This window comes from Pleuronectes platessa, chromosome 13 (genome assembly GCF_947347685.1).
Source record: "Pleuronectes platessa chromosome 13, fPlePla1.1, whole genome shotgun sequence".
In the NCBI taxonomy this organism is placed as follows: domain Eukaryota; kingdom Metazoa; phylum Chordata; class Actinopteri; order Pleuronectiformes; family Pleuronectidae; genus Pleuronectes; species Pleuronectes platessa.
This window is the reverse complement of record NC_070638.1, coordinates 6,949,141-6,972,113: the sequence shown is the minus strand read 5'-3', so window position 1 is coordinate 6,972,113 and position 22,973 is coordinate 6,949,141. Positions and strand designations below refer to the sequence as shown.

At 42.6% G+C, this 22,973-nt stretch overlaps 1 protein-coding gene across 6 annotated transcripts; it reads left to right on the top strand.

Moving 5' to 3' along the window:
• The first annotated feature begins 1,119 nt into the window (after positions 1 to 1,119).
• Positions 1,120 to 22,273, top strand: lpin2 (lipin 2). Of its 6 annotated transcripts, XM_053438640.1 has the most exons (21): positions 4,081 to 4,131; positions 5,631 to 5,681; positions 8,918 to 9,118; positions 11,340 to 11,435; positions 12,199 to 12,563; positions 12,648 to 12,755; positions 12,857 to 12,983; positions 13,087 to 13,417; positions 13,511 to 13,610; positions 13,747 to 13,934; positions 14,400 to 14,493; positions 14,599 to 14,668; positions 14,760 to 14,852; positions 14,973 to 15,055; positions 15,264 to 15,411; positions 15,784 to 15,932; positions 17,534 to 17,620; positions 18,056 to 18,208; positions 19,510 to 19,624; positions 20,268 to 20,371; positions 20,918 to 22,273. In XM_053438640.1, exons 3-21 carry the CDS (start codon positions 8,927 to 8,929, stop codon positions 21,060 to 21,062), a joined length of 2,748 nt encoding a protein of 915 aa, XP_053294615.1. In that variant the 5' UTR covers positions 4,081 to 4,131; positions 5,631 to 5,681; positions 8,918 to 8,926; the 3' UTR covers positions 21,063 to 22,273. The 6 variants fall into 6 exon arrangements, with proteins under 6 accessions (XP_053294613.1, XP_053294611.1, XP_053294610.1 ...); XM_053438638.1 differs by lacking the exons at positions 4,081 to 4,131; positions 5,631 to 5,681 and adding an exon at positions 1,120 to 1,253; XM_053438636.1 differs by lacking the exons at positions 4,081 to 4,131; positions 5,631 to 5,681 and adding an exon at positions 1,356 to 1,540.
• The last annotated feature ends 700 nt before the right edge of the window (positions 22,274 to 22,973 follow it).

Sequence of the window (22,973 nt, the reverse complement as noted above, 5' to 3'; positions counted from 1 at the left end):
TCCCTGTAATCCCATGCTTAATATATTCTCTATGATTTGCAATGAAATTAAAAGTCTTTCCAGAAGTATAACATGCTTTCTATGATCCACTATAATATTTAAGGACAAGCATATTTGAGCTTAAAGGTTCAGTGTGGAGTTAAGAGATATATAGTGGTGAAGTTGGATGCTGCGGCTGAATAGCCCTCACCTTCCAAACATGAAAGATGTTCCATTACAGCGCGGCCCTTGGAATGACGTCACGCTCAAATAACCAGAGTTGATAACGTTCCAGTTGCACAGGAAGAACCAGGTAGAAAACAGTTCTTAATATCATAAGCATTAACATTACTCGGCATTTCAAGCATAGTAACACCTTCAAACGGCCACAGACAGTTAGTGGATAGTATGGCACATTTAATGACAGAAGTGATAATAAACTGTCAAAAAAACTCTATAGATAGACAGATAGATTGATGGATGGATGAGTAGATGGATGGTTGGACGGACAGACAGACAGACAGACAGACAGACAAACAGACAGACAGATAGATGGATGAGTAGATGGTTGGACGGACAGACAGACAGACAGAGAGACAGACAGAGAGACAGACAGACAGACAGACAGACAAACAGACAGACAGACAGACACACACACAGACAGATAGATAGATGGATGAGTAGATGGATGGTTGGACAGACAGACAGACAGACAGACAGACAGACAGACAGACAGACAGACAGACAGATAGATAGATAGATAGATAGATAGATCAAATCCGTGGTTCGAGGTTTAATGGAATGTAGACAGACAACCTGAGGCAGCCTTCAGGTGTCATAACAACTCAAAAGATGTTTACTTTGGACTAGTGTAAAACGCATGGAGGCCTCCGTAGAGAGAAGACCGGCTCCTGATGTAAATATAAAACTGTACAAATGATCACACACGAGTGAAAACATCTCCAGGGTTACTTTTTGAATATACATGTTAATACACCAGGAGTTTCCTGTCCCCCGGATCCTTCCCTCTGGACCTTTGACCCTTTAACCGAGCCCGATGACAGCAGCTGTGTGCGGGCGCGCCGCCGCTGCCGCGCGTCTCCCTGTCCCGTCAACTCCAGCGCGCTATTCCCCCGCCGCGGTGGTCCAGGCTCGGACACGTCAGGACGCTTCCCAGGAGTTTCACCGGGCTCAGACATGGGGACTCGCTGAGAACACCACGGCGTCCCCTCACCGGCAGCATCCCCCCTCCCGCCGCTGAACGCGACCGAAAGGTAAACGCTCGTCCTCCGCCTGAATCCAGCTCGTTTTCACCGCAGCTGTTTGTGATGGTGCGGTGTTTTTTCCTTTTTGTGCCCCCTCCTCCTCTGATCAAGCTAGCGTTAGCTAGCCTGTACGCTGGCTAACACCGCTTTAGCCACGATGGATTAACTCCAGTCAGACACACGGGGGAGCGGGTTCGGGAACCATTCATCACAACCCCGCAAACGAGCGGCTCCACGTTTCAGGGTACCCGGCGGAGCAGCGTTAAGCGGCGGCTCTCCCCGTTCTGCTGTTAACGGTAACGTAAACCCCCGGAGCTAGCCGAGGGTAAACTCACTGGCAGCTAGCGGAGCCCCGGCTCCATTCATCTAGAAACGTCCGCTTATTCATCTCTGTTTCGTGGCTTAAGATCTGCGGATATGTCTCTGGGCGACTCGAACAACACGCGTTTTAAAAAAGCTCGTTTTCGGTTTCTTTTCCGTTCATTTCCGTGATATTTTGTGTTTCATTCATGAGCACGGTTTTTCACCCGGTTACTCTCATTTCAAAGCCCTGTCGGCTTTAGTGTATATTCAATTATCCCTTTGAGCAATAACAGCCCGGGCTAACGTTATATGTGTGCGTTATGTGTGAGGCTAGTTAGCTTGTTTGGGTTCCAGTGCTGCCACCTCACCATCAGACCCCACCTGCCTTCGAGCGGCTGGTTTGAAAACACAGTGGTTTATAAAGTCTATTTGGAGAAACCCAGTTGTGTCAGGCTCTTAATGTAAATATATATATATATGTGTGTGTGTGTGTGTGTGTGTGTGTGTGTGTGTGTGAGAGATATATCCTCCCATGGCACTGTCAGTCAATCACAAGCACTCAGGTCAGACCATCGCCTCCCCATTCAAGTAGGTGACCTTAAAAAACCTCAAATCAGCCGTGTTATGAAACCTGCGAGCACACTATTCAAACCAGTTAACTGGGTCTTCTCACCACTGGTGTCCAGGTCCAACACAACAGGCTTCTGTCATTAATGTCCACCTCTTGTTGAAGGTGTTTTTAAAAAGATGTAAAATCACATTATTTGGCTATTTAGAGGCGGTTATTGGTAGAGGTGTTTTACACAGAACTGTCAATCAATTCACTATCAGTTAATCTAGTTAATAATCTAGTTATTTTCCTGAATGTGTATTTTGTCAGGGGATGAATCAAATAATCATCATGATTCTAAAGCTCAATTTGATTAACAGTGACACTACATCCTTCAAAATTACCATAACAATTGAATTAGCATGTCTCTCTAAAAGGGTTTAAAGAGCGAATGAACATTATTACCCTCATGATATTAGGATTTATCGCAGGGCTAACTGTACCTAATAATCTTCTTGGCTCAATTCATTGACCCTTTCTGTTTTGTTCTTGCCAAATTCACAACATGTGGAAAATGGTCTGAAAACAAGCAATTGAATGGTGGATTCAATTTCAACATTCCTTTTGAAAATGGTTTGTTGTTGTATTATTGCCCCGCAATCCAGCCCCAGACTGTTTGTCTTTGGCAGTTGTTGTTATGATTCATCTCACTCACATAATAAGTGGGCTCATTTCATGCAGTCTGGTGTAACCTGAAACCTGAGAGCGTAACATGAACCTTGTGTGGTCTCGTCGGCCACAGCTTAGTTGCAGGACTCCATGCTTTGTAAACCACTCAAAGGGAATGTGCTTGAGGTAACTCCACGTGTACACACCATAATAATCAGGTTAGGGTGAAATTAGAACCATAATACTCACGTGTATTGTGCACTACGCAGTACAGTGTTTATTGTGTCTAAATGTATTTGGTCATTGCCACGAGTTATTACAAGTCATGTAATTGTCACTTCTAAAAGGAAAGTATCGGTTAAAGAATTAGATAAGAGCCCTGAATGGACAGACCCCAACCCAGGAGGAAGATGAACCAATAGCCCTCCTCTCAGTGGGCCTCTGGTTTCACTGGTTTTGTTTACAAAAGGCTTAGCAGATGGGAGAGTGGGGATGAGGCCTTTTTAATGGAGGAGTCTCATGATTTATGCTTTCTCATGAACTCACTTAGGAGCTAAACTAGGCAGGAGGATGATGGAATTCTCACCACACAGGATCATCTGATGACAAAAACATATCTGAATTGATTGACTGGACTTGTTCAGGACTTTAACCTGTTTATCTTTGCAATCACAACGACAGGATGTTAAAAAGGGTAAAGTGCGACTTGTAGTAGAGATCCACTACACTGAGCGCCCCATTGGTTGACTCCTGCAGCCACTGGCTTCCCACCTCCCCCAGATTAGTCATGCACAATAACAAGCACACGCTGAAGCAATTGTACCAAACATGTGACCGACTGTACTCGGACGTCATGTTGCAGAGAACTGCTCAGCCTTTTCCCTGAGCTATGCTCTTATCAGGGAAAAACACTATTGGCAGAAAATCAGCTGCCCCTTATCAGCCACACACCGCCACCTCAAAGAGGCCGTCCCATTGGCTGGAGCCTTCGTGTCATGTTAGATGGAAGGAGCAGAAATGCATATCCTGAAAAATATACCCAAGAACAGGAATGACAAAGTTTATGACACTGTTGCATAAACTCCGTTGGCGAGATAGAGTATCAGTGTTTATGCCTGGGAAGGTATATTCATAGGTGATAAGGTGGGCTACGTTTGAGATTGGATTCAGGATGGCAGTGAGTCGTAGTCTAAGAGAGGAGAACACTGGTTCAAGTGGAGTATCCTGATGTGGGTAAACTAGGAGCTGGTGATGAAGAGGTCGAGATCATGGGGGGGCAGGGAGCTGCAGGCCAGCAACACAGAGGACAACACAGACAACAGTGAGCAGGACGAGTCCTCGTCTCTGAGGTTGTCTTGGTCCCTGGTGAGTCGTAATGACATTGTCACAGCTTCAGCTAGAGGGTCGGCTACAGTTGTATTGTGTTGTTTGTGATGTTTGTACGTTTATTGGTCAAAGCTGTAGCCAAGTTTAAGGGCTACATTCAAGGCTGTTTTTAGGGATAACAATGTGGGGCACTGATATAAACTTGCAATCCAGGCTGGATCAAGGAGCCTGCATCACCTGCTTAATCTGTAAATGACCGGTTTAACAAAACTATAGCTACATTGTAGTTTTGGCTCAGGTGTTTATAGCTACTTGTGTTTACTTCTACGTTTGACACTGTCAGAATGAAGAAATCATTAGAAGCAGTTCAAGTACATTTGTCGCCTCTGACTGCTCCAGATAACTGAATACTGGCATCTTTCCACACAGCTGCTGCACAAGAGAGCTTTTTGTATCTTCTATAGAATATTGACTATTATATAAAAAACATTTTTAGCCTTGTAGTTATGACAGACTTCTTCTTGTATCTCTGCACTTAGTGTTCACAATGTGCCAGACCACGATTCAAGAATGTAGCACATACTGCACCTCCAGTGTTACTCTGTGGCGTCGTGGTAAATGTTCTTATGAATTACATAACTTGCTTCCTGACAAAGTACTTCTTCTGTATTCAAAGTGTTACTCGGCCACATGGGCACCCATTACAGTGGTGGGAGTGAATTTGTAACTTCTGTGTGGATTAAGGTTTCTCCCATGAATCGTCTCAAATGGTTTCATGCAGTGTTTTTTTCGGGGGTATACGATAAGCATTATGCTAAACAGAAAAATGTTAATTAAAGGCAAATTTATTGATCAAAGTCTTAATAAAGATGGATCCAGTTTAATTTATGCTGACTTTCCGCCGTCTTAAACCCTGAAATGTGTTGGTGATTTAATTTTTGCTTTACATAAAAGAATTTCACTCAAGCAGTCGTGATGTGGGTTTACAGCATTTTTTTTATTTGTTTGGTTATGTTCAATTCCAGTTGCTAAGATTGTTAATCTGTCATTTTGAAGTTTCCGTTCCAGTCTTGCTTTGAAGCCTAATTACTTCATGGTGTAGGTTGTCACGCAGCTCGACTCATTCCAAGCTAAACCGCGCAGCATGTTCCTTTTGTTTACATTTCACGTCCTGGAACCTCTCTCTAAATGCCTCAAGGAGTGTTGCAAACTCACCAGCATATTCAAATGTCACAGCAGTCGTTTGTTGAAGCAAAGTAGGAAAATGTTCAGTGTTAGTCCTTCACAGTTGCACTAACACAAAGACACAAATATGGCAGAGGTTGTGCCTTCTTTTACGTGTAAGTTGTAAGCTACATAAATTATCTCCTGTCTTCAGATTTTTTTTGCCATTTGGTATGACTCCGACAAAAGCCTTTTAAAGTAAAGTATCTCAGTCTGGGGTTGGATTTAGCACTGATGGCTCTAATCCATGTTCTCTATAAATACTGTTTGATATGATTCTTGCGCACATGATAAATTAGATTATTGATGTGTAGGTCTGATGGGGAGACCGGACTGTGGCATAATTCGTAATGTAAGGTTTTCAGGTATGTGTTGGTAACATTTCTTACAACACTCTTAAGTATAAGCTTCATGTATTGTTTTAGTAGAGCGGTCATCCTCTAACCAGAAGGTCGGTGGTTTGATCCCAGTCTTCACCACCTGCATGCCAAAGTGTCCTTGGGCAAAGTACTAAACCCAGAAAGGGCTGCCCATAGATACACTGTGTACAGTGCCTTGCATAAGTATTCACCCCCTTTGGACTTTTCTACATTTTGTCATGGTATAACCACAGATTCAAATTTATTTCATCGTGAGTTTATGTAATGGACCAACACAAAATAGTGCATCATTTGGAAGTGGGGGGAAATATTACATGGATTTCACAATTATTTACAAATAAAAATCTGAAAAGTGTTGAGTGCATATGTATTCACCCCCTTTACTGTGAAACCCCTAACAAAGATCTGGTGCGACCAATTGCATTCACAAGTCACATTTGCAAGTCACATAATTAGTAAATAGGGTCCACCTGTCTGCAATTTAATCTCAGTATAAATACACCTGTTCTGTGACGGACTCAGAGTTTGTTGGAGATCATTACTGAACAAACAGCATCATGAAGACCAAGGAGCTCACCAAACAGGTCAGGGATAAAGTTGTGGAGAAATATGAAGCAGGGTTAGGTTATAAAAAAATATCCAGAGCTTTGAACATCTCTCTGAGCACCATAAAATCCATCATAAGAAAATGGAAAGAATATGGCACAACCGCAAACCTACCAAGAGGAGGCCGTCCACCCAAACTGAAGAGTCGGACAAGGAGAAAATTATTCAGAGAAGCAACCAGGAGGCCCATGGTTACTCTGGAGGAGTTGCAGAGATCCACAGCTGAGGTGGGAGAATCTGTCCACAGGACAACTATTAGTCGTCTACTCCACAAATCTGGCCTTTATGGAAGAGTGGCAAGAAGAAAGCCATTGTTGAAAGGGATCCATAAAAAATCCCGTTTGGAGTTTGCCAGAAGCCATGTGGGAGACACAGCAAACATGTGGAAGAAGGTGCTCTGGTCAGATGAGACCAAAATTGAACTTTTTGGCCTCAATGCAAAACGCTATGTGTGGCGAAAACCCAGCACTGCCCATCACCCTGAGCACACCATCCCAACAGTGAAACATGGTGGTGGTAGCATCATGCTGTGGGGATGCTTCTCCTCAGCAGGTACAGGGAAACTGGTCAGAATAGAGGGAAAGATGGATGGAGCCAAATACAGGGAAATCCTTGAAGAAAATCTGATGCAGTCTGCAAAAGACTTGAGACTGGGGCAGAGGTTCATCTTCCAGCAGGACAATGACCCTAAACATACAGCCAGAGCTACAAAGGAATGGTTTGGATTAAAGAATGTTAATGTCTTAAAATGGCCCAGTCAAAGCCCAGACCTCAATCCAATAGAGAATCTATGGCAAGACTTGAAGATTGCGGTTCACAGACGGTCTCCATCCAATCTGACTGAGCTTCATCTTTTTTGCCAAGAAGAATGGACAAACCTTTCCATCTCTAGATGTGCAAAGCTGGTAGAGACATACCCCAAAAGACTTGCAGCTGTAATTGCAGCGAAAGGGGGTTCTACCAAGTATTGACACAGGGGGGTGAATACTTATGCACCCAACAGATGTCAACTTTTTTGTTGTCATTATTGTTTGTGTCACAATAAAATTTATTTTGCACCTCCAAAGTACTATGCATGTTTTGTTGATCAAACGGGAAAAAGTTTATGTAAGTCTATTTGAATTCCAGTTAGTAACAGTACATAATGGGAAAAAGTCCAAGGGGGGTGAATACTTATGCAAGGCATTGTATGTGTGTGAGAATGGCAATGAACTGCAGTGCAAAGTGCTTTGAGTGGTCATCAAGACTAGAAGTGCTATATAAATAGAGACCATTTTCCATTTTAGAGAAGAGCCTGATGTCTCCTTGTCAGAACTACCGCTCCACTTCCCTCCGTGTTTGTTTGTGTTGACCTTGTGTTGCTGTCCTGCCTGAATCCGTTTCCTTTAAAAGAACGTGGAGCTCAGTCCAGATGACCAAAAGATGTCTCTCAACATGAAACGATAGATTACATTGTACTATCATCCCACAGTGTATATCCTCATATTGCATACCCCTCTTTTGTAGGGATGATTAAGCTTTGTTATGTTGATAGAAGGCCTCAAATGAAATAATGAAAATGAGATGAAAATACCCTTAAACAAATATTGTATAGTGACAGCTGTTGGTTTGGAATTAGGTTTGTTGTGTTGCACATAAGCTTACTACCTGATCCTGTAGGGAAAATATCCATGATAGTTTTTCTTGTCACCCTTCACCGTTGTCTACACCCCTGCACTCACCTCACTGCTCTCAGGGCTGTACTCTGATCATAAGGTCACTGTGGCAATTCAAAGTTACATAAACCATGTGAAGTCAGCGGGTGACTGTGTTTGCAAACCCCATTAAAATAGACCCTAAAGCAAGCAAAGCCAGACTCGTGTTTGCCAAGTTAATAGTTGCACACACTTAGCGTCACAGTTCACAAATGACTGCAAACGATCCAATAAGAAGCTACAGGAAGGCTGGAGAGTTTAGATGATTATCTGTTAGCTGGGACAGTTTGCTTCTGAAATTTACAGTCGCGCAATCTGTTTGTCCCAAGTGACAAAAAGTGCTTATGATAATGTCCAGAGTTCATTCAAACCCACATAAGTATAGCAGCAGAACTTGTCTGGGCTTGGACTGTTTGTAATTGATTTACGTTGCAGAGGGTTGTGAATGTAAACAGGAAGTCGGCTGCTTTCACGGCAGCAGGGCAGGGGGGACGATGTGTGTGTGTGTGTGAGGTTGTCTCCTCTCATTGTTCCAGGCCAGCCGTCAGCTCCCATCTCTGCTGTTGCTCATGTGAGTGAGAGTGACGGTTGCATGCTGGCTCAGTCTGTATGCAGGTCAGGAGATAACAGACACAACAGGGCATGCAAACAGGCGGTGAGGGAGTTGAGAGATGAACACAAAAGACAAATGATTTAGCCTTACTGTCCGGAAGAAGATACTTAAAAGAAAGGTAACAATGAATTTACTGTGAGGGGTCGACAGAGAAAAATAGACCTAGACATTTTCATTTATTGAAGGAAAACTCACAGATTCCGTGACTTGCAGGAGGGAATACTATCATATCCTCTGGACTCCACCTAAACAAACACCCTCATCCAGTCGTTTTCATAACTAACATTTTATTCTTTCCCCCCCTCCAGGTGGACACTATGAACTACGTGGGCCAGCTGGCAGGTCAGGTGCTTGTGACCGTCAAAGAGCTGTACAAGGGCATTAATCAGGCCACATTATCGGGCTGCATCGATGTTGTGGTGGTCCGCCAGAGAGATGGCACGTACCAGTGCTCACCCTTTCATGTGCGCTTCGGCAAGCTGGGCGTACTTCGCTCCAAAGAGAAAGTTGTAAGTAAAAATGTTTTTGCTTCTGTTCCCTAATATGTCTACTGTTTAAACTGTTGAGCGCCATAACAAGAAAGAAAACATTTCTGCAAATGTGAGAGTGATCCAGATTTTCCAAACTGAACATGGGGTTTTACTTTGGAGACGTGTACCCTGTTCTCCACACTGTTTTCTACTGATATTTTGAATTCACATACAGTCAGATACTTTTTGGGTTTCAAAACAAGCAACCAGACCCCTGAAGTGTACGACAAAGTGAGGTGTCACACATCAATGATCCGCCCACAGGGATTTTCCTTATAAGATCACTTTGTAGGTGGATAATAAAGTCAAACTTGAAATTGAATGAGAGTGATGATTCAGTTTGTAGTCACATGGCGTAAGATTATACTGAGGTGATACTTATCGCATTGTTGAGGTTGATGACCTGTCATGCATGGGTGTGTAAGGCCATTTAAGGTAGCTCCTACTACAGTTAGAGAGGTTATGTTTTTTTTGAAGCAGCTTGGCTTAACTTCAGTTTCATTTTCTTTAGAAAAACAAGTGATTTGGGGCAAACAACATTTGAAATAAATAAGCTCCCTGGCTTTGGAATTACACAATACTTGGTGGAAGAAAGAGACACAGGCCAAGAAAGGACTCATTGCACGATACAGCATTTTTTTAACAGAGCTAAATGGTATGGTTTTAAAACGTTAGATCTACTTGGATTATAATGGTGTAAAACTGCACTGGTATCTGTTACACAACCTGAGTGAAATTGAGGTTACTTGGATTATATAAAGCGTCAGAATTGCCCTGGGCATTCAGGTGGTAATTTTGAATGGCTAAAATTAGAGATTCTAATTTAATGCGTTTTCCCACATGACAGCTGAGCTTGTCCATGACGTCTTATCTCAGAGCAGCGTTTGATCCGAACGACAGGAAGCTCATTTACTGATTTGTGGACCGAAGTGGATGATGATTTGCGGGGGACCGACACCTACCCAGAATGCTGATGGGTTTAGAAGGCAGGAATGAATGAGGGTTTCTATGGCAACAGTTCCACAACTTGAATGTGTGAGAAGGGAAGGAAGCATGAAGAAGGGGGGGCTCAACAAGGGCTGTTTTGTAACAACAGTTATGTATGAGTCCTTGAAATCACTCGTCAGATCCTCGAGGGCTGCTGCTAAATATGTATTTTTTTAAGAAGTTGCTGGACCAAACAAATCCCCCAAAAAATCTGAAGTAGGGAAAAGGCTGTGGTCGCCAGCCAAATGCTAATTAAAGTTTGGCTGTTGATGTTGTGTTTGTTCCCATTCAGCAGTCCCTTCGGTTGGCAACTAGACATGTTTTAAAAACAAACACGTTTGATTGAATAAAACACAGGTTGTTGTTTTTTGGTTTCTTGGAAAGTCACCGAAGTCGCATTGTGCAGCCAGACGGCAAAAGCCCAACTCTGTGCCCTAATTTCAAGCATTAGCATCTATTCATTGCTTTGTGTAATGCTTGTAATCCTGCATAGTGTTGGCACAGCCACAATTCAGCCACTCACACAGTGAATGTAAACCTGTCACTGAGTGTGGAAAGGTTGAAGAGGACCTTCATTTATTCTGTCTCATTATTAATTAGGTATTGAAATTCCCAGCCATCACTCACCACACATAAAAATTCCCTTAGCAACCCTGCGGAGGTGAAACCGAATCACCAGTATCTCAGAAACCTCACCGGCCTGGTTTCTTCGACAGGTGGACATTGGTTGAGAATTAATATTGATGGTTTGGTATCAGGTTTTCAGACTAGTCTTAGAACTGAAGAGTCAAAGTCTGCCTCCTATGTAGTCTCTGCCAGACATGAGCTGGTTTTTGCTTTTGTGGTGTCAAGTTTCTGAATGGCCTCTGGTCCACCGGGGGTTTGCATGGGAAACACTAATAGCCCTGTTCTATTGGCGGGCTCCACAGAAAGCAAGTCCCCGAGGACCCATACACCTATTAGGTTTTTGAGAAAGCTTCTCCTTCTGTGAGCTGACTAAATGTTTGAAGTATATAACAATTAGATCTGTTTTCCAGTCAGTTGAAAAGGCGACCTCAGACTTAGAGATAAATACATCCTGAGTAGACATCTAGTAAACACCATTTTCACTGTCCTATTTTCTAATGAAGATAACTTCACAATTACCTTTACACTGTCAGTTGTTGTAGTAGCACAGAGGTGTAGCTTTGAACGCTGTGTCAATTTCTTTCAGATTGACATTGAAGTGAATGGAGAGCCCGTAGACCTGCACATGAAGCTGGGTGACAATGGAGAGGCTTTTTTCGTCCAGGAAACAGAGCTGCTGAATGTAAGTATCTCATGAATGATCCAGAGGGATGAAGACCACCATTTGAAAAAATAAACATGTACCATAAGAGTTGCTTTTTAGCTTGATAACACAAATGTAAACTTTAGTTTTTGTAAATTATGGCATATTTGTCATCAAACATCAACAATAACTTATTTCCTTTTTTTTCCTATTGTAATAATTAGAATGAGAATGAGATTGTAATGAATTACAACTTCCAGGCATCGTTGCATTGTCCAACATAGGAAATAATTACTCCACTTTTGTGCAGTTTCTGCATTTGACAGGTGACCTACTGCTCAAGCTTTCTCAGTTCCTATTGTGACAGCTCGGCACTGACAGCCACCCTGTTCTACAGGACTTGAGTCATGGGCCTCAGTGCACTGACAAAAGGAGCCATAACATACCACCTTTAGTTTACAATGGCATTTGAGGTCTCATGGGGTTTATTATCATAGTTCCATGAATAGGAATCTTTTGTCTTTTCAGGTGTTCCTCACACAGGATTGAACTGTTTCTAACAGCTGATGCAGCTTGTTGCTGCAGTTGGTACTCAGTAGTGACTGCTATTGTCATTGGAAATATATATGAGTCTGTTAATTTCAACTGTTGGTCTTTGACTCTGAATTATCACCCCGGTGGCTTTAAGTGTTGGCTCTTTCTCTATTTTGAATCTTGGGATGAGTTGAGATCCTTTGGTTTGGTTTTGTTCAAAACGCGTCTTGAGCTTCACATTCCTGAATTTTTTCACCTGATCCTTTAGCAGATTGTTCCGGCCCACCTGGCAACCTCCCCAATCCCCACTGAGAGTCACCTGTTCTGGATGTCGGAGGTGGAGCACAGGGCACCGAAAGATCTAGAGGATGACCCTGCTGACCCTGAGTACCCCTCTGAGCCTCCGGCTCCCAGCACCGTGGGCACTAAAAAGAAGAAGAGGCGGAGGAAGAAGCATAAGGGAGACCCCCGGCGAGAGGAGCTGACCCCACCCATGTCAGTCACTACTGGAAACACCATTGCTGTAAACGCACCTGCTGCTACAACTGCTGCTATGTCTAGCTCTGTGCAAAATGAAGAGATCTTTGAGATGGAACTGAGCTCTGACGAAGAGGCTGCAGCACATGTTTCTAGGTTAGTTCAATTCTCGTTACTGTAGCCAAGATCTGTTTAGAGAGAAGTTAATTATTAAGTATCTTTCGCAACCTTTGATTTTAGGTCCTCTTCAGTAAGCACAATGCGGGACATTGACCCAAAACTACCTGGAGCCAGACACAGCCTTAATGGCTATTCAATGTCTGATGGGGACTGGCGGTCAGATGACAGGTATGTATTGGCATGAACTCACAGCCATCAACAAGTGTGAGGAGAATATGCTCTAATTGCCCCTTACTTATTGATTTAATGGATTATATCTACCCCTGCAGAGACGCTTTGTCACAGGCCTTTTCCCCAAAGAGCGACTCTGAACTGGTGGTCAGGCCTTCAGACAGTTTGCTCAGAGCCGAGTCTCACATGCAGTGGACCTGGGGAGAGTTTCCAGAAACAACCAGGGTAAACACTTCACTTTCTTCACATGAAAACATAATTATTAGTTTTGTCATCTATGAAGTAATGATGAAGTATCTTTTTTTAATTTATCATATGCAACCTTCAGATCCCCAAGAAAGAGAGAGCAGAACCACTAAAAAGAGTGACCATCACCCCGTCGGAGAGTACCCACTTCCGAGTCATCCTCAGCTCCGAGGCTATGGAGGATGACACAGAGTTTGAAAAGGAAGATGCTGCCTCCTCAACGTGTACCATTGTGAAGCCACAGCCACGCACCCCTGTCACCCCTGTCACCCCAGTGACAGAAGCTAATACTTTTGAATCCGTCAGCACCGTAACCTCTCTGAGTCCTGAAACCCCCAGTGAGTCCCTGGACGTTCTGACAACGTCCACGCCATCCAACAGCCAACAGAGTGATTCACCCTCGAAGAAGAAAGGTAAGATGGGTCACTTTCTTAGCCAAGTGTCTTCTGTTATCACTGATTTATAAAAGTCTGATAGATGATACGTGATTTTGTTTTTAAATGCAGGTGTCCCAAAGAGGAGCCAGCATCAGGGTCCTGAGGATATCTACCTAGATGACCTGAATGTACTTGAGCCTGATGTGGCTGCAAGATATTTTCCTAAGAGGTTAGCTCATGAAAAAAGTCCCTAATTAATTTTACAGCCTGACCTGTTTCCATTAAAAATACTGTGCTAATTTTACAACTGTGTAGGAAAAATGTACCTCCTCTAAAGACCATGTGTTGCTCCTCTGTCATCCCAGTGAGGCTGAGGCAGCCACTAAGCACTGGATGGACTCGGAGATGCTCTCTGGTTCTCAGTCTCCTCAGTCGGTGGGTAGTGCTGCGGCTGACAGTGGGACAGAGTGTCTGTCTGACTCAGCAAGTGACCTCCCAGACGTCACCCTTTCTCTGTGTGGAGGCCTCACAGAAAATGCTGAAATATCCAAAGGTATACAAGAAAAACACTCGTAAAAAATGCAGCCTTAAGTGCACTAAGTTCTTTATGAAAGACATGAAGTCTCTAAGTCAGCCAGTGGAGACATGGAGCTAAATTACATGTAAAACTATGATAATTCCGTATTGTATTAGTGACATCAGAAGGCGTTTTCAGACACTTCTGGTCTAGGCTCTTTCTATCTATTGTACGCTTAATGGTAAGACAAATTGTGTCCATATTTCCCTTCAAGTCTCTATTTTACTAGGACTGAAACCCATCTTCACCTTTCTTACACATTTTCTGTTGTGTGAATAATTAAAAAATAAAAATACACTCTACACACCAGCTTCTCTACGTGGGGGAAGAACAAGTTCCCTGACCTTTCTTTGTGGCTTAAGTAAGATCTTATGGCTCACCACTACTGACCTTTTCATCTGCAGCCTTTAATTAATGTCCCTCTCCTTTCTGTGTTTGCAGAAAGGTTCACGGAGCATATCATCACCTATAATGAATTTGCAGAACATCCAGCAATTATAGATAACCCCAACTTGGTAGTAAAGATAGGAAATAGGTAAGTAAGCATTTAATTAATTTCAGGAATGAAATTAAATGTATATGAGAGATTCAGCATGAGTACATGGTCAATATTCAGCTCTAAATTATTGTCTGTCATCAGATATTATAACTGGACGCTTGCTGCCCCCTTGATTCTAAGTCTACAAGCATTTCAGAAGAATTTACCAAAGGTAAGAGAGACATTGTTTCTGCATTGTGTTCTATGTGCAGTCCGTACCTGGGGAGCATTGTAGCTCATCACATTATGTATTTTTATTCAAGGCTACAGAGGAGGCCTGGGTGAAGGAGAAAATGCCAAAGAAGTCAGGCCGCTGGTGGTTCTGGCGAAAGAGGGCGGACAGTGCAATCAAGCAGGTGTGAGCAGGTTTTATTTTTTAAGAAATTAAAATCCATGTACAATGTTCTGTTTTTTTTTTTAATCCATTTTCTTGATCATGTTCATTATCATGGGATTTCTTTCCATTTTTTTAACAGTCAGAAACCAAGAGTGAAACCAAGGAGGAGTCTCTTTCGGGGGAGGAAGGCCCCTCTGTATCGCAGGAGAAGCTGGCCTCACCGTAAGTGACACTAAAGGTTTATTGTGTTTATTTATGTGTCTCAAGTCAAGTGAGGTCACCTGATGAAGTCTAGCATAGGATTGTAAAACTGACAAACATTCACCCATATGTTTTGTGTACAGTAGTTAGACACTGGTGTTTAAACATTGGCTTTTTAAGTCATTTATCAGTCAGACAATAATACACAATCTCAACTGTTCCCGTTTAGACCTAAAGCAGGAGACACATCCAGTGACGAAGAGTCCAAGGAGGTGAGTGCTGCATCCTGTCAAGAACGACTGCAGCCGGTGGATGTTCCGCACCACGCCACCCCCCACACATACAGGAAGTCACTACGCCTCTCTTCTGATCAGATTGTAAGTACACATGAGGTTTTAGTTCCTCAAAGTCATGTCTCTGTTTGTTTCCTTTGTAACTTAATTTGACCCAATCATTGTGAAATACGAATATAGTTGATATTCAGAATACATTCTTGATCAGATTAAACAGTGGATTCCAAGAGTACACTTTAAAATCTTTATTTGATAGTGTAGGGCTCCCTCTGCTGGCGGACTATGAATTACATGTGTATGCATCTCTATGAATCTGTAGGGGGCTCTGCAGACCTGTACGTGATCATTGTACTGTGGCATAGTAATTCATACTCAAGCAAAGTGCACTGCTTTAAACACATGTTACTGAATGAAATAAACTGTACACATGCTGTCACTGTTTCCCTGTGTTACCAGGCCAGTCTGAAACTGAAGGAGGGACCCAATGATGTTACTTTTAGCATCACCACTCAGTACCAGGGTACGTGCCGCTGCGAGGGGACCATCTACATGTGGAACTGGGACGACAGAGTCATAATCTCTGACATAGATGGCACCATCACCAAGTACGTGGCACCAAATCATTCAGTGTTTTTACAATGTTTGTAAAGGTATTTACATTTATCAGACAAGTTATTAACTATATCTCACAATATAAATAATATATTCACATCACAGTGTAGGTGAACCGTAAAAGGACAGATCATCTTTTGAGCTGTGATATATATATACACACCAATAAAGAGGTAAAGCGATGACCTTCTGTAAGTGAGCAGGGAGATTGGAAACAACTGGAATTGAAAATACACCAAAACTGTTAATTATAGGATAGGGATTAATATTACAACCATAAGCCTTGGAAATGGTATCAGAAAAGGAAAACCAGAAAGGGGCAAGTTTTGGGCAAAACCACAGAATATATGGTAGATGGTTACTGGTATGTATTTTTACCTGTCCCATATAATTCACACTGGTTTTATTCCCACTCCAAGCTGAACAATGATACTGAGGCTTTTTCCAGTTTTTACAGAGGAACACGTCTGACAAAAATTAAGTCGTAGTTAACATAACCCTCCACATTGTCTAGGGCTCATCAGGTCCCCATAAGTGTGTGGTATCAGTCATGAATAATATCGTTATTAATAAATATTCAATTGAATACCAAGAAGAGTGTAATTTATAAACCGGTTACTCGCATCCATTTCTTGTAGAAGGATGTCACACCATTAGTATTTTGTATAGAAAACTAATTTTAGATCTAGAGAGAAGTACCTGTGTGACATATGACGCATCACAGGCATTTTATCATGACCTGTAAGAATCTTTATTCCAGGAAAGGAAGCAATTTACGTGTTAGCAAGCATGTGTTGAAGTGCAATGTTTTTTTAAGTTCATGGTGTCTGTAAATTCCCTGCAGACTGTGATATAAGGCCTCTTATTTCATTATTAATGTGAGCGATGCAGATGGAAACCAGCAGGAGAATGAACGGGGACTTAAAATGTGACAGAACAGTGGATGAGTCGGCTCATGTACAAATAAATTAGAAACAAGGAGCATAAATTACCTTTATTGATAATTCCACATTTTCTGCAGTTTTCTTTTCAACCCTCTCACAAAGCAAATATTAATTAAGAGCATTATGCACTTCTGCTTATTTTAATCCTTCTAATGAGCTTCAGGCCACCTCTGCCTCATTTGACACCAAACCGATGTCTGCTGCCTACTTGACGCAGACTCTGCGGTTCATAGGTGGTCACAATCAAACGGATCCTCAATGACTGCAGCTTATTATCTGTTTGACCCTTAAGGCCAACCTGTGACATGTGGCTCTTTTCTAAGTTACAGGGTGAAGAGCACAGGGGCTATAATGAGCCCATTTACATTTCAGTCTGTAAGCACACACCGTCATAAGCCAAGGTTGAGATGGTTCCTCCCCCATGGGCCAGTAATCCTCATTAGTGGAGAACAGTTCACACTGTTCTCTATTTATGATGGAATGGTTAAGTATTTATGCGGCTTTATGTGACATCTTTTGGGAAGTCTGCTACAGATCTGCTCTATCGTCTTCAACGCACACACTTTCTCTGCCTCTTCCTGCTCGGTGACCTGGCGGATGGGTACACCCCTTTGTCAATAACATTTGTACATGTTTGTTTAATGCTTCAGGTCAGATGTGTTTGGACAGATCCTGCCACAGCTGGGGAAGGACTGGACTCACCAAGGCATCGCCAAGCTCTACCACTCAGTGGCTGAGTAAGTGCTCAACAACACTGATTAATCACAGAGGACTGATGAATGACTGGTCAAGATCACCACTGTCTGGTTATGATTCCCAATCATCACTGTGGAGATGATATTTTCTGTGTGTGTGATGACTCACTCAGTTATTAAGTATCAGTACTTTTCTCCAACACTTAAATCTTGACCTCTGCTGCATTAGTCATTCAGAAAGTAGAACATTGAATACACACAGGAGGAAATGGGAAATAGTGACCGTGGGCAGTAATAATAAATAGAATCTTTCCTCCGTGTGATTATCATCGAGTTTCATATGACTTCTGCACATTATAGAAACATCCGGATTCGCCGATCTAATTAAAGGGCTATTCTTAGTAGTTGCTAATGATGGTCATGATATTGAAGTGTATCCGCACAAGCATTAATGAGCACCACTCTGCCCTCTGGCAGGAACGGCTACAAGTTCTTGTACTGCTCAGCTCGGGCTATTGGCATGGCGGACATGACGAGAGGCTACCTGCAGTGGGTCAATGATGGAGGCACCATCCTGCCCAGAGGACCTCTGATGCTGTCTCCCAGCAGCCTCTTCTCTGCCTTCCACAGGTATGTGCTTTATAGATGACTACCTTTTGCTCCAGCTTTATTTCCTGGTTCAAACGGATGTAAATTCTGTCTTCACAAGCCAGGAACGGTTAAAGCCTCCAAGGCATCACCTTTTGGATGTGTGATTGATAGGTTCATTAATTAGCTGGTTAGACTTACTGCAACCTGCCGATGTCTGTGTAGTATTAAGCAGTGGATGCAAAATTGTGGTAGTGGACATTTGTCAACATTCCATAAAAAATCTAAGGAGCTTATATTTCAGTGAGACTGAACAAAATGTTGTATTCATTGCACAGATTATCTTGGAATCAATTTAAAACTAGAGAGACACTCATTAGAGCAGACACCTCATTATGAAACCACATTTAAACCCACTAGACTCAGATTCTTAGTTGGAACTGCATAAAATTGCACACCCTCAGTAAATTGAAAGAAAATCTCTGCTTCTCGATCATAATTTCTAAGGTCTCTACCTTCTGTGTAAAGTGCCTTGAGATAATGTAGATTATGATTTGGATCTGCACCAAAAGCTCTTCCTTGGGTCAAAGTTTGATTGAGATCGGTTGAGTAGTTATTGCTTAACCCTTCTAACAAACAAACAAACGCTGAAAGCAAACATAACCTCCTTGGCTCCGAGGTAATCACTGGTCTTGGTGAACAAGATTTACCACAGCACACAACTGATCCATTGTTTACATCTCACTAGGCTCTGCAACAGAAGTTAATTAAACAACCATAACACTCCGCTCACTGGTAGAGCTGCAGCTTTTTAAAGGACATGCGTGTCAGCAGCTTCTTGGCATCGACAGAGATGATCACACCCAACTCGTCGCCTCAAGCTCAACTATTCAGAGATCACACAAACAGTGAGGCTTTGTTATGCAGTAAAGGTCCTTTTAATTTGCACAGCATGGCTTTAATCAATGCCTTTTATCGCAGTTTACCACAAGTAAACACAAATAATAGTTTTCTTAAATTTAACTTTGTGTGTATGTAACAGAAATAATTATTCCAAACCCTGGCATTTCGACTCTAAGGAAAGTTTAAAATTGAGGGTTTAAATGTTTTGGGGTTTGGATCAAACTTTTTGTCTGTTCCCACATTTTGAAATGATATTCAGGTTCGGGTAGTGTTGGGTCTCAGGTCAGGTTGAGATACAACAAACAGGAAACCTGTCAGGTTCAAGATGGGTTTGGTTTCTTTTCTCCGTCTAATGCAACATGTACTTGGAGAAGTTTGCTCTTGCCCCATTCTAAGGACATGCAGTTTGTGTCATTCTAATCCCCCGTGTGTTTCCTCAGGGAGGTTATCGAGAAGAAGCCGGAGATCTTCAAGATTGAATGCCTTACAGACATCAAGAACCTGTTCCAGCATAACAAGCAGCCATTCTACGCTGCCTTTGGGAATAGAACTAATGTGAGTTAATGGCTGCTTGAAGATGTCAGGACATTAAAGCACTCGCTTTTACATGTCAGCGAGCTGTGTTTTCCAGAAGCCCGTGTTGTCACGATGGTTCGTTTGATCAACTTGACAATTAACAGACCCAAACATGTGAAATCAGTACTGGGCTGAACCTGAGCTGAGGTCAGTGGTGGGAGTCAGACATGGTCCCGTGGGACTCTGTCTGTGGACGGGACCTCAAGCCAGGCACAGCATCTCATCTTCAGCTGCATAAACACAAACACCCAGATGAAGCAGCGGGCCAGCCATCAAGTCTGTCTGTCTCCATCACTTGCCAAAACACATATAACACACAAAAAAACCAACACACACACACAAAAAACCAACACACACACACAAACACACACAGTCCTGCTCCTGCCCAACAAACATTCAGTCTAGAAATTCGACAGCCGTCATTTCAAAAGGCTTTTAAGGGCCCTGAGTTTATGTATTTTTAATATACTCCTATTAAAGGGTTGTTGTTTTTTGTAAAGTAAATTATAAATGTGTTCAGTTTTTATCTAAGGAAATATATAGAATTGACTGTATTTCAGTCAGGAAGTCCCTTTCACATTTAGATCACATACTGAACTCTAAACATCATGTCTCCATTCAGGATGTGTTTGCCTATAAGGAGGTGGGAGTTCCTGTGTGTCGGATCTTCACAGTTAACCCGAAGGGAGAACTGATCCAGGAGCAGACCAAGGGCAACAAGTCTTCGTAAGTACAAACCCCTATCGTTACTTTCTCACTGGGAGGATTCACATTCATACATACGTTCTTTATTTCTGTCTCATTCCAATGCATTTACACGACTAATTTACAAATACATTCATTTTGTACAAAATAACACAATTTCTTTGGGTTTTAGAAAAGCAACTTTACCGTTGTTTTCAGATTAAATGATTTTTCGCCACCTGCACGGCTTTAAACAAGTTAGCAGCTTCCTGGTGAACACAGCCGGGTGCTTCTCAGCCAAAGAGCCTGATATTTCCCTCAAGAGTTGGTGGAGATGTGAACAAAATGTAAATTAGATGTTAAGTATTGGAGTCAAATTATTGCTAATGTGGCTCACTGTCAAGCAGCTGTTTGCTTATACAGTAAATAATACCTCTACCAATTAGATTGTGTTTTCACGCCTTTCCGTTTGTTTGTTGGTTGATCACACAAAAACTACTTGACAGATCAGCAAGAAACTTGGTGGAAGGATGCTGTTGTTGAAAATCAGGTATATGTACAGGACTGATATCTGATATTCCTCCACAGCTACGGCCGGCTGAGTGAGCTGGTGGAGCACGTGTTCCCTCTGTTGAGCAAAGAGCAGAACGAGGCCTTCCTCATGCCAGAGTTCAGCTCGTTCTGTTACTGGAGACAGCCCATACCAGACATCGACCCGGAGGAACTGCTCTGATCCAGCACATGTGGATACCAAGATAAACATAAACATGACTGTGCACTTAGACGCATCTCCAGGAAAACACGTGGACTGGAACCTTGACTTCTCTCCATGGTTCTCAAACACACACAACTGTACAGTGAGTGTGACACAGGAGCAGAGCTGTGGACACACACTCAGAGAAACTGGTGAACTTTAATTAACGCATCAGAGATAAGTGGAAGTTATATTCTGTTTAATAGTCACTGAAAATATCTCATCCCTGGGAGACAAGAGTGTAATTGCGAACTAAATTATTATTATTATTATTTCCTCATGCCTGTGAAGGCAGCCTAACTCGGCAAGCACTCTTTAGTCCTCATCGCTGTACAGGGACACCGATCTGAGATAAATCTCTGCTTTCTAACTTCTAGTAGAGGATGATCTGCTTCTCTGGGGAGCAGCAGGAGCCCCACACGAGGCATTAGCCTCAAGCACTTGAGTCTGAGCTGCACGGAAGGAAAACGTTTTCTCATGTTTCCTATTTTCTGAACTCCCCGAGGAATTGAAGTGAATCATTCAAAGCAGAAAAAGACGTATTGTTAATTAAAACAGGAAAGAAAATTAACATAGGACATGTGCTGGTGATATTTTGCCCTGGGTGCTAAGTATGTCTCGATGCAAGGTTCCACCTTTGTTTGGAGGATTTCATTTCAGTTTTCTAAAAGAAAATTGAGGTGAAATGCGATATTGGCCAGAAAATAACTCTGAACCATTTAAACTCTGTAGAAACAGCAGGCGAGCTACCACAGGTGCTCAGTTCAGTTCCTCACGCCCTCGACCCTGGACCGACTGGAGTTCTCAGCCCACTGCTGGGTTCAGAAAACCACTTTCCCCTGGAGAGGATTCAACCTTCAACCTACAACATGTTGATATTCCAGGTCGTGACTGGGATTTACTTTTGCCAACAAGTATGTGAAGAAGTGCTGTTAAAGAAAAGAAGATGACGCAGCTTCATGATTTATTGTCTTGCTGTTATTTTAATGTTCTGTTTAATTCAAGCTCTGGCGAATCAGTATGTTTTCTTAACAATGCAGTCATTATTTATGATAATTGATATGTTTAAGTTATTGATTTCTAACGTGATGCCTTTTTGTTTGTCTGAAGAAGGCTTCTCAAATGCAATGTGGAAATATTTCAAATTGTATTTTGTACGTTTGGTCACATGCACTTAACAGTATCTGCTACGCCTTGCACGATCTTGTATTATTTGTGTCTCGTATCCCGTTTCCTCAATGATTCCTTGATTTACAGTGAAAATTTCAACATTTAATTCACAGACACATTCCTCAGCAAATCTTCAGAATCCGCAGCTTTAGTTATGAGAATATGTGAGTACGTGTAAAACATGTGGAGATGTAAGACGAGCTTCACATGAAGGGTGTCCGTTTGGGATGTTGCCTGAAGGATGATGTGATGGTGCAAGCGTGTGTGTTTGAGTGTCTGTGTGTGTGCTTGTGTGTGCCTGTCTGTGTGTGTGCATGTGTGTGCACCTAAGTCACTGAGTGCTGCTGCTGCTGGTTGACGGTATCACTCGCCCTCTTGGTCCCTCAGTGGCTTTACTGAGACGTATCCAACGCACTTTGTCTGAGCTTCACCCAGAGACACAGATTCACAACTCGGCACACGTCTCCCCCACATCCACTCCTCGTCTTCACAGACCACAGTCGGCCATTAATGCAGGATGAGGGGTTGTGAGTTCGACCTCTTTGTTGTGCGAGTCGCAGTCGAACGCCACAGACAAATCAGCTGCCCTGAAATATGTTGTTGTGAGTTATTGACGACGGGTGGTTAGTATTTGTCGGTCGCAGGGCAACATGTCGGAGTTGGAGGAGAAAATAGTTGAAAGTGGTATCACAGCCCCTGTCTGTGTGTGTCTGTGTGTGT